The sequence below is a fragment of the Hermetia illucens genome, chromosome 4 (genome assembly GCF_905115235.1).
Source record: "Hermetia illucens chromosome 4, iHerIll2.2.curated.20191125, whole genome shotgun sequence".
NCBI classification, from domain to species: Eukaryota; Metazoa; Arthropoda; class Insecta; order Diptera; family Stratiomyidae; genus Hermetia; species Hermetia illucens.
In genome coordinates, this window is record NC_051852.1 from 22,372,962 (window position 1) to 22,388,336 (window position 15,375).

At 47.0% G+C, this 15,375-nt stretch overlaps 1 protein-coding gene across 1 annotated transcript; it reads left to right on the plus strand.

The window, feature by feature from the left end:
- Window positions 1-94: 94 nt before the first annotated feature.
- LOC119655048 (28S ribosomal protein S30, mitochondrial) lies at window positions 95-8,273 on the plus strand. Its single transcript, XM_038060735.1, has 3 exons — window positions 95-622; window positions 687-1,126; window positions 7,416-8,273. Exons 1-3 carry the CDS (start codon window positions 177-179, stop codon window positions 8,180-8,182), a joined length of 1,653 nt encoding a protein of 550 aa, XP_037916663.1. The 5' UTR covers window positions 95-176; the 3' UTR covers window positions 8,183-8,273.
- The last annotated feature ends 7,102 nt before the right edge of the window (window positions 8,274-15,375 follow it).

Sequence of the window (15,375 nt, forward strand, 5' to 3'; positions counted from 1 at the left end):
GTGGGTTTCCCCTTTCTTTATCTTTCCGTCTAGCTCGCGTTTCACGTGCAGATGGCGCTAATAAATGTCAAATTGCTTTTGACATTTAGTCATTTTACATAACCACAATACTTCCTCGATGTAAACACGGAACATTTCTCACTTCTTATTGGCTGTGCTTGCTTAATTACGACAAAATGCTGAAGTTGCGTGAGTTAAAACTTCTCCGCGCATCGGTCGGAAACTCCCCTCGGGCGCTGTCGACCCGGCCAGCAGCCAATTTGAGCGATGAATACACCGAAAAGCCGGAATACCCGCCCATCCAAGACTTGTCGTTCAAAGCAAGGAAGAAACGTGCGGCCCAGACATGGCACGAGCAAGTGAAAAATGTGACCACGGTTGAGGGCAAACTGATTAAAGTGAATATGCCGCGCTACTATGGATTCCGGACGATAATGCTGGGCGATGAGCGGGTTCCCTACAATTGTCTGCCGCTGTCCCAACACTACACCCGGACGTTGTTCGAGAACGTCCAGAAACTGCCGGATTTCTACGATGCGGCCGGCGAGAGTGTTGATTCCTTCGCAAAGAGTCTTCAGGGAAGCATTGAGGATGCTGTTGGGTTTGCAACACTTTGCTTTAGGTAGGTTACGTGCCAGAGAAGTTTCGCTGCTTTGGCAGTCTCAGTTGCTCCACTTCCGTTTCAGGCAGCGGAAAAGCGAACTTCCAGACGACACCCCTCCAGCCGAACTTGATCGCCTTCTGGGCTCCGAAATCGTCACACAAATCAACCGCCTCCTTTTGATGGCTTTGCGGGATGACTGCGCTCATCTCAGCGAGACTGAGGTTGATCTGGATCCGCGGCACGAAGCGTTTTGGTTTGTGGGTGGTGTGGATCCGCCAGAATCTGTGAAACGAATGCGTGATGGCGTTGAATGGCAAAAAGAATTCGTCAATGATCCTGTCGACAGAGCTGTGCAATACATTGGGCGGCCCTACTTGGCTGTGAGGCATAGGACGCCACTCAGACCGATTCGACCCATGCAGGAGGAGGGCCGGGAAACGTTGGAGAAGGTTCCACTTTATAAATACGACGCCAGGACGGTGGGCTTCGCTACCACACATCGACATGGGACGACCATTCCAGGTAAGTGTTTGGCTTGTCGTTATTTGTAGAATGTAAACTTTTTTAGCTGAAAATTGCGATGACTGAGCTGGTTGAGGTAGCAGTAGCCGGTGCGACCGGCCCAATTAGCGCTTTGATGCCACAAACTCCTAAGGCTATGACTGTTGTGGTAAGAGCAAAGGGGCAGAATCCAGCCTACTCAGATCTTCGGGGCAAGGCCGTAGCATTTACAAAGGAAGGCAGCTTCCCCTCTGAGGTTTACGAACCTGGCGGTGATGGTTTACCCAGTGTCCGTAGCCCGGCTCTAGCTAAAGCTGCGTAGTCGCAAAGGAAGTGAGTGCTTGGGAATTTCTTGATCTTCTCTGTAGTTTCGGCAATGCGAATTGTAGAGTATCCGGAGTCTGGTGACAGAGTTACTTTGAGCATGACGCCTGGACTGCCCTGCGGGTGCTTGCTCTGTCCCACCAGCCAATAGAATGTCGCCAAGGAGTATACAGCCCTAACGGCCCCTTGGCTATCGCTCAGAATTGCTATATTACGCTTGGGGCTCAGATGGTGTCCCAGCCATCGACAAGCTTCCTGTATCGTCAGTACTTCGCTTGGTGTATGTGGGAATTCGAGAAAACCATCGCATCGAATCCAGGGGCCATCTCTGATCCGTAGGTGAAGAATACTATGTCAGCATCTTGCAACACGTTTTAGAGGTAGATGCCCAGTTTAAGATGTAGATGCCTGGTCCGCTCACGCCCGCGGTTCGAATCAGAAGGAAGGAAGTTCCGGCCTTATGCCAGACCGCCAGCCGTGTCGGTGGCAGTAGAGTGTCGACGGAGACGAATTCACCATCGGCAATGCAGTCGTGCTTCATGCTTCCGATGTGCCACCACATCACTCCGTCCCCAGCTGAAGGCGTGCGGGTTCAGCGGAGGAACCCGGGACGTGATCCCGCCGATGGGGTAATCGGGTGAATCTGCTGCCTGCTTCGCGGGCACTTGTTTGGAGCGTCCCCTGTTCGACGAATGCCTTCAGTCTCGACAAGGAGGAGATCCATTTGGGTTTGCTTGAAGGAGTGCTTCCGTCGCTCGACGGCTTTAAGGGGTCCTTCGTATGCTGGGTGCAGCGGCCTCCGAGGAACATCCACCCTAATGAGGAACTGTGGGCATGTCTCGAGGTCCATGGGGGGTCGACTTCGGGCGTCGTGTGTTGGGAAGGTGTAGTTTTGCAACCGCGTTCCTGAGCAGGCGCAGCGGGCATGGAGTCGTTTAACCGTGCTCTTATATCCGCATAGGAGGGTGGAGTTGCAGATTTTCCCCGTACACCATCTCCGCGGGGTGGCGATGAACTCCTCTTGGTAAGCTGTGGTAAGGCCGAGGAGGACGACAGACAAGGACTGCGACCACGACGGATTGTCACGAGCCATTAAGGCGGCCTTTAGTGTCCGGTGCCAACGTTCCAGCATCCCATTGAACTGCGGATGGTATGCCGTGGTCCTGTAATGTATAAAACTAAGGAGTTTGCCTATCCGATGATTACGGCTGTTACCCCAAAGCGTCGGATGTATTCTCGACAGAGGGCCTTGGTGCATGATTGTGCTGCAATGTCAATCAGAGGTAGGCCACCTCGTAAAGCTGTCGATGATTGTGAGGCTATACTTGTATCCGTACTGATCTTGCAAAGGGCCAATGATGTCTGTGTAGAAGCGCTGAGTGAACCGAGTGAATACGCCTATTATACGTTATAACCTTAAGGCCAAACGATCGCGGGCTTTTCAGTACCCAAGACAGTCAAAGACCTTAGAAAGTTCTTGGGCAAGGCAAACTACTACCGTCGTTTCCTGCCTAAAGTTGCTCATCACTAGGCTCTACTTAATCCCTTCCTGTTTAATCCAAAAACCAAAGAATCGCGGGAGGTTGTGTGGTCTCTAGAAGCCATCCAAGTGTTTGAAACCACCAAGCAGCAGCTGATAAGACTACACTTTCGGCATTCCCCCAACATGAGCATAGTAAGCGCTGCACTTCACTAGACGGTGACTCAAAGCTAGCGGTTGTTTGATTTCTTTTCAAAACAATTGAATTCCCCTCAACAGAATGGTGAATTATCAGCCTCATATCTCGGTATCAAGTACTCCCGTGTCACCCTCAAAAGCAAGCGGTTCACCTTGTTCGCAGACTTAGCCTCTAACTTTTGCCTTACGACAAAAGTCCAACAAAGCGTCCAATCGCCAAACTTCGGCACTTAGCCTTCCTCAGCCAGTTAAATCAGATATTCAACATGAAAAGACAATTTGATCGCTAATGCTTTGTCCCGGATCTCTGAGATCAACATCCCAGTCGGAGTCGATTTTTTTGGCAATCGCTGTCTCCTAGAAGGATTGCGCAGTTCTTCAGAGTCTCCAATTGACCTCCAAGTACAAGTTCAAGGAGTTCCTTATCTTCGGCTCACCTTCCTCTATCTGCTGCAAGATCTCCGAAAAGGGAACTAGGTCATATATGTTGACCGGTTTTCGAAAAGAAGTGTTTCGCTTAATGCACGATATTGCGCATCCCGGCCGCTTTGGATGCTCTTCTGACCACAGGCACGATGACCTCACAGACACGTGTTGGATGTTGGAACAGTTTAGAAGAAGGGAGAAGCGGCAGTATGTAATGGAGAGGTACGCGGCAAGTAGCTCATGATCGTGTGTGCTGTAGTTATATTGAGCTGGGTTGAGTTGTTTCAAAAAGAAACTCAACGGTTGCCAGGTTTGATTCACCTTCTTGGGGAGAGCGGCGCATACCACTGTGACTTAGGCATCGACGAACACAGCTAGGGGTGCATCTGGCCCAGGAAAACAAGCTGTCATTTGATTGTTTCAAATGCCTGGACGCCCTCAGTAGACCACGCAATCTCGCGGGAGTCCTTGGTTTTGGGCCCAAACAAGTAAGCGTTGACGATCGCTTGTTGGTGAGCGGCCTTGGGCAAAAACGACTTTAGAAGTTTAATATGCCCAAGAACCTTCGCAGGTTCTTTACAGTGATTGGCAGAAGAAAGTTTTTTATCGCTTCAACCTTGTCTAGATCTGGATGAATTCCGTTCGTGTGGCCGTGAAATTTCACCTGCTTTTGTAGGAATTTGAGGCCTGAAGGGGACGTTGAAAAATGCACTCGAGATGGTCCAAATGCTTAAATTCGGAAGAAGAGGCGAACAAAACATCATGCATGTAAACGAAACAGAAGCTTAAGTTTCGTAGGACAGAGTGGATGTTGTTGTATAAGCCAAATGCCATTCTGGTGGACTCAAAGAGTCCGAATGGTGTGCAGATAGCCCTTCTTGATATATCTTCGGGAGCAACAGGGATTTGGTAGTACGCCTTGACCGTGAAAACGCGGCATTTAGTTAATTAATGCGTAGTCATAGATGACTTAAATAGGATATCGGTCGGCCTGTAATACCCTGAAGGCCTCCATTCGCCGTTTGGCTTACTGACCATATGCAATGGAGATGCCCAACAGTTATTGGAAGGTCTACAAATACCCTGTTTCATGAGATCATTTAGCTCTTTCTTTGCAACAGCTAGGTTCTGGGGTGATAGGGGACACATCTTTGAGCAAATCGGGGAGTCGGTAGGGTTGATGTGGTCCTGTTTAACCGGTTGGGAGAAACTACTTTCAGCAGTAATGTTCCGATACTTTCGGAGGAATGCGCAAATGCAATGGTCGGCAATGTCCTAGAAAACAATGGGAAGAGTGTCGCTTGCGCAGGTGAACATTTTTTCTTAAGACTTTAAAGAGGTTATGGGGTCTATTAAGGCTTACGGCCACTAATAGCTCATAGTGGCACAGGAAGTCTGTGTCTAAAATGGGGATGCTAATGTCTGCCAAAATGAATCGCCACGAAAACGTTCAGCGCAGTCCGTGTAGACCAGAAAGCAACGCCTGTTTAGAGAGTCGAAAACTGTAAGGCGACGTGGTACTGCGCTTCAGGTAGCAGCCACCGACGTACCCAGCGAGCCTAGTTTTTTGTTGTATTGAAATTGCATCCGGTGGTACATTAAGTCTTTTGAGCTCCTAATTCACGGTGGTAGTAGCAAATTGTCGGGGCCGATGAGGGTTCCGGCGTATGATTACCCGAACACCCTTTCCGGGAAGCGACCCCGACCGTTACTGCGATCGAGATCTACCTTCCAAACGCAAAGTACCTACAGTCGATGTAAGCTTCCGTCCGCCAGTCACCATTGACTTCAGATCTTCAACTTCCCGACGTGTGTCTGGTCATTTCCGCGACAACGGGACGCGCGTACACCTCGCGGACTTTCTCAGTCGTGGCGAACAGCACTTCCAGGGACTCTGAGTCGCCCATGTCAAAATGGCGTGGGCGCCCTCCGGAAGCCGCTGCAGTCAGAGCATTTTCAAAAGCTCTGAGCCGACCTTATTTCCATCCACCTGCCTAATTTCTCGAAGCAGCTGGCTGGGGGTACGGTCACCCGGTGTCAGCTCGTTCAACAAGGGATTCAGTTTCGTTTCCTCACTCAATGATAGCTAGCGTATGAGCTGCTCCTTTAGCCGATCGCACGGACCGTCCTTCAACACGTCCGCGACTAGCCCGATGGTCTCTTCGTGGAGACCGATAAGTGCGTGATTAGCAAGCGCATGCGGGTGGAAATTGCGCTGCCACAGGGGGATTGCGCCTCCCACGGTTTCACGGTCTTCAAGAGACATGAGGCGTTAGTGAGTGAAGCAGAAGCGGAACCAGTCGACTAAAGTGGAGAAAGAAAGGAAAAGGAGTGAACTCACCCCTCCCGACGCAACTCAAAATCACCGTTGCCACTCAGAGAATGACCAAATGGAGACCGAAGCGAAACCTTTCTCTTCTTCTTTTTTCCTTCAGCCTTTGCCCCGTTCACAAGCGGGGTCGGCTCGTCGTGATCGGTTTCGCCATTTAGTTCTTTCGAATGCCTGATCTGGGTGATACGCTGGAAGGGGATTTAAAAGCCTCGATTTTAAATCCCTTTCCAGCGTATCAAGCCACGCCTTGCATTTTGGTCGTTTCCCATCAACTTCGATGTTCAGACCCATATTGGCAAGTGAATTCTCGTCAGCACGAATTACATGACCATACCATCGAAGACGCCTCTCTCGCAATTTTTCCACGATCGGTGCAACCCCATAACGATCGTGGATATCCTCATTTCGGAACCTTTCTCTTCTTGTGGCGATACTACACTTTCAACGATTAATTGGACAAATTAATAAGAACAAGCAAAATGATTGTATCTTAAATGTTGAAAAGTGTGGTTCTTGTGGTTATAGTTGAAATGAAGTTGATGGGCCGTCTCCTTATCTGCGAAAGTCCTCGGTGTTTGGACGAGAACCTTCGAAGATATTTGAAGTTTGCGCTTGGAGCAGTGGACTTGCGTGCCCGTGCCAAACCCTTGATCCCACTTCCAATTTCGAATGTGGTCACTGACTTCTCGAGCACGAAATGCACTCAGCTGACATTTGGGCAGGAGCTGCTCGCGAAATCGAGGATATCTCGGACACGATGTGGCGGCGCTCGTCGATAATTGAAAAAAATGTTTCACAGTAGCTGCTGCTACGGATGAAGCCTAGATTCATGCGCCGCAACAAAATTTGCACTTCGGCAGCGACGGTGGCGGCGGCGACCGACGTATCGCCTTCGATGCGGCGCCACCTGATGGGATTATCACATGGAAAAAGACCACCACCGTTACTCAAAAGCTCTAAGCCTTAGTGCAACGTGGTATCGAGATACGCTGGCCTGATACTATTTCGAACAAAGAATTTCGTCGGCACACAAGGCAGTTACCCTTGGAACAATTTATGAGAAAGCGGAAGTGACAATAGATAGGTCACACATTAAGGAAAGGTGGGAATTCTATTGCTGGCTAAGCCATGGAGTGGAACCCACGGCCCCAAAATGGATGGTGGTTAGAGCCCTGGGCTGTCGTAGCGGAAAATCGCGGTTCAAATCTCACTGGTGGCAGAGGGATGTTATCGTCGCTGGATGTCGGATGCCGGTCGACTCAGCTGAGTCAAATCAGGGTGATAATCTCGGGCGAGTGGAATGCTAACCACTTTGCTTCCTACAGTATATAGTGTACTGTTACGGTCTTGAATGAAGTGCTCTAACGCACTTCAAGGCCCTGATTCTAAATACATTTCTGCGGAAACGATTATTATTAAGAGCACTTGCCTCAGAAAAGTAGAGAAGGAGTGCGGACGTCTCGGGAAGTTCTGGAAGGAGTTCAAGCGCATTTCAACAAATTAAAAAAAATAAATTTTACATTGATTTTACCTTTTTGTTTATTTTACAGGTTTCTGGCCGGGCAGCCCGCATGAATTCGGATTACTATCCTATCAATGTCGTGACTATCTCCTTAAGAACCCTGACGTAGGGCCAGACACCAACGATCTACTCCATGCACACGGAATTCAGTCGAGTTTCGGTTGGTTGCTTGGCCAAGCGTGCTACCAAGGATTTTCCACTTACAACGACATTACCTACCCGCTATCTACCCAAACAGTCATTACCAACGGACAATATTGGTCATTTTACGTCTACCAGCTGAACACCACCACCGTCCACTCCGACTGTGTCTACAACAATCCCAAAGTAAATTATTGCTGGGGATTAAGTCAGACGAAACTATTCGAAGAAGTTGATGAAAGCGGAAAGTGCATTGGATTTAACGAAGACGTTCTGAAGAATTTGATTCACTTTTACGCAAACGTGCCGGAAGAACGTGTTGGCGTCAACATGAAACCATATCTGGGCAAAGCCGAACAGAAAGTTGCTGACATTGAAGACGACAAACGACGGGCTTTCCTGGAGCGAGTTTTCAAGCATTTGATGGCGAATCGTCCGCGACATCGTTTGGTACCTGAAACCTACACGTGGGAGAAAATATATAAAATTGATAATAACACACGACCTTTGGAAGCGAAACGAAGATTCTTCGAGTTGGGCGTTAATCCTTTCAAGAGACGGCTGGATGATCATTACGGGTATTATATACCGCGGGACTTGAGACCCCTGGGACGACGCAGCAAGATACGACACGAGAAAAACTATTATCCTTAGGCTTGATTGTCGTGTATGACGTGTATATTTTATTTTGTTGTTAATTGGTTAGCTTTAGAAGAGAATGTGGAGATAATAAATTGGTAAAAATGATTCGTTGCTTTTATATGGAATCAAATCTGCGGTTTTTAAGTCCAGGCTTTTCGACAACAAAGGTCATTCTAACTTTCGTGTTTGTTCACATTGTCCTGCCATATTCTAACGATTTTCATTTAGAGCTTAATTTTGCACTTTGTATCGAAGTCCGTTTTTGGGACATAGGTCCATCCCCTAAAGCAGGGGTACCCCGCCTCGTACGCTATATGTTTTCGGGGAGACACTTTCAGCACATGGTCCTGGAATAATTTTGAATACTACCCGTGCAGTCCCGACTCGAAGTTTCTCTTGACTGCATGAATGTTTCCAACTACATAGTTAGGTGTTATTTTGGACTCTAAACCCCAATCAATGTCTGACCTTTCCTCTGAAGTTCTTGAAAAATTTCGGTACGGAATTTTGGATGCTCGAATTTTTCTGAAAGAGTCCAAGGAAATTGTTAGTTTAATGCAATTTTCGTTCTTCCAGTGAAGCGAATGATATATAAAATGTTGAGCCGATTCTTGTCCACCCACTGCGTTGACATATGCTTTCTGTGTAATCAATAGTGAAAGGGGCTGCGAAGGGACAATGTAAACTAACGAGGCTGGACACATTGCCGAATTGCAAATTGTGCATAGTTAGTTGTGCAGCGAAGGGTGGATAGAAAATAGTTGGAGGCTGAAATGGACATTGTTTTTTTCAGCGGACGTTGTGAACTAAATATGATGGACCCTGGTGTGTTTTATTCTCTTTCGGGCTGATTTCGGCAGATTCTATGATTTTTTTTGGAGTTTTATTCCTGCTTTCTAGCGGAATAATTTTTTTTGCAGGGGTTCATGTTGGAATCTACCAGTTTTCGGCAAATTTTTGCTGGTGATGTATTGGTTTGACGGCATGGCTTTTAGTAAAAATGGCTTGAAGTGTTGTTTTAGATGGCATATGGCCCTTGTTGGTAAGTTGTCGGGAGCTGTTAAGCGCTCGATTGTTAGATGGAAATCTAATCAATTTTCATCAGTCACAATTGTTTATGTTTGATGTTTATTCTGTTGCAATGTTAGAATAGTTTTTGTGGGAAAGTTCTAGGAACGGTGGTTGGCGTGAGTAGGTCGGCCTTCGGGGAACCGAAGAAAGTTGCGATCCATTGACTCTTCAATTGCTTAACGTCAACTCGATGATGGTATCCTTTCAATTCTACAGTTTGGTTAATGCGTTCTATTTAAAAACAATAGTCTTCGTTCAGAACAGATATAACAATGAATTGCCTGGTGCCAAATTATAGTTGTGGCTCCATTATTGTAGAGCCGATTACCAGCGATATTCGAGAAAATGGCATATATCTCCGCCTGGGTTTTCCGAAAATATGGGGTCAAACAGTGGGCTGCAGGATAGAATGATGCGGAATATACAGTCTTCTGGGAACCAACCAATCTTTCTTTGGGATTGATAAGTGGCTCCCCCGGAGCTAAGCCTATCGTCTTCAAGACGGTTGGTGGGCCTACTATTAACAAAACGCTATAGATCTAGACCGAAGATTCGAAAAACACCTCCTCCAAGGTGTTATGCGAACCGTGGCCATTGAATAGTTCGAAGTTGGGGGCAACTGACTGTATTCTAATGCAGCCTCACTAATACCTGGTCGCTTCGTTCAGGAAGCTTGATCTTACCGTGCTACGGGGGGCTATGACACGGCGGATCTCCCAACCCCAATACTCTTGAATCCCACGAGTATGAGTACAAACAATAAAGATACAAAAAATACTAATTGTCCCATCAGGCAGAGGCAAATCTGCGCAACATTGAGAGCCAGGTGACTATACTCAAGAAGAAAGAAGTTGGGAGGTCACACAGGGGAGCCAAGGTCAACATTAGTCTACTGCGAAGACCGCAACCAACAAAGGTCGCCGCTCAAAAGGCAGGGACGAACAAGGGTACGTCTCAGGTCAGGATATCAGAAGTCAAGAAGGAGATAGTCCACAGTGACGCAGGTGATAAATTGTATCGGCGCTATCTGAAAAAAAGGCCTAAAACTCGAGAAAGCCTTTAAAAAGGCTCAGGGCAGACCTAAGTCTTTAGTATCAGAGCCAAGAAAACGGGGAGTAGAGGAAATCAACCCGCGAGACGAAAATGCTCCCTAGAAACCTAAATCCGTACCCAAGAAAGGGGAAATCTCGGGGCGACAAGTATGTAGGCAGGAATAAGGAGACCCGCCCTTAAATGTGCTAATGCGGTAAAAAGCATTCGACTGGACATATTGCCGAAAGTATTTCGGCAGCAAATACCCATTCGTAAGGAGTAGGAAATAATTGAAGACCTCATCGTCATGGAGATGTGTGAGGGATGGAATAAGGAACTTGTATTTACCGGCATACGCTTTCGACGAGGTTTTATATTGGTAGACGGTGCGAAGGCGGACTGGCTTAGGACTATAGTTCCTGAACAGCCAGGATAAAAGGAAACGGAACTATCGATATGTGGTGGGGATTTCATACCAGTGCCACACATGGTGACGATTTACCATCCCAAAGCCGCAGCGATTGAGACGGGCAAGCTTCTGCGCCTCCTCATCACTCAAAACATGGATTTCCACACGCGGTTATGGAGTGTTTTTAGAAGCAAGAAAGGAGGGCAAAGGTAACCTCCTTGGGATCGGGGTAGATGACCGATCCCTGAAGGTAATGAAATGTCGTAATTGCATAGAAAGAAACACGGAGGACACATCGGGTGGAAATCCTAACGAGGTCCCCGAAGGAAACCAGGGTGGTCATAGAAGCTTAAAGGGCAGGACCGCGCAGGGAGGTGGAATCCCAGGAGAACAGACTGGGATTCCTACACATGACACCTTAGTGACAATATGGCTCATTACTTTTCCGCGTTGGCATCGAAGCCTATCAACAGGTTGAGCCTCCTCGCTGCGATGATGGACGTCAGATGTTGTAGTTCTTTTGATAGTGTCGATCGCTGGTGAGCCAAGTAAGCCGAGGGGAATGCACGTTCTCCATTTCTTCTTGTCTTATTTTTTTTACGATTATGTCGCTGGAACTCTGGTCTAGGCAGAGAAAGAAGTGCATGCTTTAGGCCTGCTCTGATTAGCATCTCTTGTGCTACTTAATAGATTGTAATATTTGCACTGGACTTTTCTAATGATTTGGCCTCTTTCGATCCAAAGCTCCCGCAATGCGTATCAATATCTTTCTGTCGGAGAAAGACTAACAGGTTAGCTAAGACGCTATATGCGACCCGCTTAGCATAACCTATTTGTGCATCAGTCTCTGTCAGACCGTTCGCCTTCTTTTCCTCTGATAGGGTCCATACACTGTCAAACAATTTGTGCAATTTGTATATTGTTATCAGGAGGTGCAGAGGGGCAAGGGGGTGGCCTCCTCTGTGCACATTTGGGCGATAATTTCTACACCAGCTTATTTATGATTCGAAAATAGCCCTTTTTCAGAGTGCCGCAATTTTAACAGAAGTGGAAAGGCCGGGCATTTTTTCCGTCTATATATTCTCTTTACACTATTATTTTCCAGGGGTATGGTTAGCACACCCGACTTTACCATGATGATATCGAAATATCGCCATTAAGCGGGGAGAATTTGAGAGGGAGGACATCCTTTACCACTGCGGGAATAGGGCTCAAAATTAAACCTTATTGTTTAAAGGGATGGTGACTGTCGCAGATCTTTAACGGGGTTAGAAAAAGAGACTCTTTCTCTTCCTTCTACATATCCACCCCATTCTGTCCTCTTCACGGGATAGGCTTGAAAATTCAACTTAGCCATGCTGATATAAAAGGAACCTCACTTTGAATGGCTTTAACAGGTTAAGGGCGATGGGCCAATCGAGTTTTGACCGGGTTTGAAGAGGAGGCACCACCCCTTCCTCCTACATAAACTTTCCACCCCTTCTGAAATTCTTTCTCCTTGATCCATGCAGATGCGAGCAACCGGTTTTCTGGGAATCTTATGGCACTATTCCTCCGAATTGTTTCTGATATTAGCGCCGCACGATCAGAGAAAATCCCTGGAGCACTGGGTCATGCAAGCTATGGTACCCGCGGACCATCTGAGAAGAATTGAATCAGGTGATACATCCCCCTATTCTCATTTACCGTCAAGAAGGTGACGGATGACTAGTCCCGCAGCCTACCTTCGCCGCCAGTTTGTCACTATCAGCCTGTGCCTCCCGTAAGTGGCTCTTAGTCACGTCGCCAAAGGTTTTCACAATGCGTGCTCCGTCGACCGCTGTTGTTTAGCTGTTTGCAGAGGTTCCATGACGTCCTAGCCCTTACGAATCCTGTTCCTCTTGCTATTCAGTTCGACCTCATTCTGAGAAGTTTCGCCTTTCGCTAGTTTTTTAAACGTTTGTTGTTATATTCCTCCTTATTACCCGCAATCTTGTTCAGGACATAGATGGCCTTCTGATGTTCGGTTTTGAGCAGGACTTCGGCAGTTGGCATTTTTGTGAGTCCTCGTTCCTAGGGGACCCTAAGTACTGTGGTTGGTACTCGCTAGGTCCACTTCCACGGCAATTTTTTCCGGGATGCAAGCCGCTAGTTCGTCTGCCGTCTCGTTCCCGGAGGTCCCTGCTGTTGGTTCGCGCACGGTGGAATTGTCAGTACTCCCTTCCCTGGATGCCAAAAGCCCGTCCTTCAACGATGCGTCAGACATCAAGATCTCTTTTGGGGCTTTAGAGATGAAATCGGAGGGAACCACCCTCTCTCATCAAATCTACGTCTACGCCTATCTTTGGGGTCTCGATATTGTCCCAAAATATTGAATTGAGCAACACCTTTCTTGTTTTGGAGGCAATGGGTATCTCATTAAAACGTCCCATCGCAAGATGGGAGTTGGGTGTCTCGAGTATCCCTCAAAGGTATTAGTGATTAGTGCCAGGGTAGAAAAATAACTTAGTTGGTTTAGTATTAAGTGGATGTATTTCTTTTTTATGTTTTTTGGGCCGGAAACATGTTCTTTCCGCTACGAAAGCATTCCCAGCCCGTCTCAAAAGTTTGTCTCAAGTTCCTGAATAGACGCTATCTATGTTAGTTTGTAAAATGCATGAGATATCCTTAAGTTTGAATGGTATTCTATTGAAGATGATTTAGGACAGACATAGCTATTCTATAAATCAGGTCGTAGCCAACTGTGAATTGAGGACTAAGTTATTTGGCGTTCTCTGGTGCTCATTACTTCTTTCATAAACTTTCCATTACTAATACCGTAAAACTCTATATCTTGGCTCTCAGAAAATGTCCCTGAAGGATTCAACTCACTAATGACATCAGACACATAAAGTTTGCCCATAACGTCTTCATGATCTTCTAATTTGCATAATTCGTCCTCAACATATGATGAGTTGAGTCCTTTTAAAAGTAGCATACTCCTGACATGGCTGCTCCGCTGTCTCCAGCACCAAGTGTATGTCACTGCACCCGAAATTCCTCAAGCAATGCTTCCACTTCCCTTCCATTATGTCGTTAGTTAACACATAAACACTATCACATCCGCAATGACGTACCATATCATTTATGTTTCCTTTTCTTGGCTGCATAAGATGGAGACGGTGGTACTTGGCACTCTGGCACGGTCCTGGGCTTCTCCAAACGCAATTTATGTAAAGTGAATTGTGTGTCGTCTCGTTAATGTCATCCTTGTACTTAAGCTAGACAAAACTTTCATTAAATAATTTGACACAGTGTGTCTGTTACTGTGTATCCTTGGGATGCTCGATGGAGACGTGTTCGCAGACACTTTCCGATGTAGTCCTGTGTCATGCGGGCTGCAACCATTCGGTATTTCTCACACTGAATTTTAAGGAATATGAAATTCATGGGGCTGAGTAAATGTAAATAGGAGCTCGTGGTTTCATGTATTTATTCATCTTAATGGCGACGCTGATGAAAGGAGGAAGTGACTTAGAGTCATTTACGTGACATGAGAGTTTATTTGGGGGTGGGGGAAGCTATATAAGGTTACAAATTATTTTCTTTGGTGAACGGCTTTTGCTCAATATTAGGTAAAGTTGAGCCAGTCTCAGTGTAGGATATGTTGGCACATTTAACGACTCCTGCTTTTCTGAGTATTCCTGTTCGGATACTCTTAGGGAGCAGGACTTACTACTACTTCTGCTCAGTGTATATCAATATACGACTTGATACTTCCTATATCGGCGGTCATAAACCTATGATCTCCTTAAAGAGAAGAAAACCAGAAGGGAATCACATAACTTCTAGATAAGTTCACATCAGGATCCTTCGTCAGAGAACAGGAATAATTGTTTCTTGGAAGTAAATCTAAGGAAGGGGGTACCTGATTGTCAATTTGCTGATGAAGCTTCTTTTTTAGTTACCCAAAAAGATGTAGGGGGTCAGTTGGTACGAATTAGTGGCTGCTCCGAGGAGCCCAATTAGAGCTGTGGTATACCTTTTGATACCACAGACTCCTAAGACCGAGACTGTTATTATGAGAGCAAGAAGGCAGAGTCCAGCCGGCTCAGGTCTTCAGGGCAGGCCGTATTCACGAAAGAAAGCAGCTCTTCCACCTCGCAGTTAGAAATCTATCTGAGGTCCTGAGGTATCTAGTGTCCGTAGCCGGACTTTAGCTAGCCGTGCAGACCACCGTAATCTGGTATACATTTGTGCGCGTCTGGCACAGGAGCTCAGCTGACTTGACAGCTGATGGTGAGTCTTCGGTATCTGAGGTCCGTGGTTGCAGAGTAGTGTGAGTAGATCCCGCCCTTGACACTCGCCAGCGGGACACAGACTGTACCCGCCGAAGGATTGCCAAGAGCAGAGCCCCGTCTGGCCAGTGGGTCAGCCCGCTCGTTCCCTTATATGTTCATATGACCGGGAATCCAGAGGAGGGTAACCTCCAGCGTGCCGCCCAGATTGCTCAGCGCGTTTCCGCACTGCCCCACCAGCCTGGAGGATATTGCCACCGAGTACAAAGCCTTAATGGCCACTTGGCTGTCGGTCAGAATGGCTATATTAGACTTGGGGCTCGGAGCAAGCTCAAGCCATCGAAAAGCTTCCAGTATCGCAGGTACTTCCGCTTGGAATACACTAGCGAATCTTGGGAGATCATACTATTCGAATACACTGTGTATATTCGAGAAAA

What these genes read in the sequence shown, in the direction of transcription:
- LOC119655048 (XM_038060735.1), top strand. Translation starts at nt 177, where the DNA reads ATGCTGAAGTTGCGTGAGTTAAAACTTCTCCGCGCATCGGTCGGAAAC. An exon ending in TTTGCAACACTTTGCTTTAG is followed by an intron (nt 623 to 686) that starts GTAGGTTACGTG and finishes CTTCCGTTTCAG; the next exon opens with GCAGCGGAAAAGCGAACTTC. An exon ending in ACATGGGACGACCATTCCAG is followed by an intron (nt 1,127 to 7,415) that starts GTAAGTGTTTGG and finishes TTTATTTTACAG; the next exon opens with GTTTCTGGCCGGGCAGCCCG.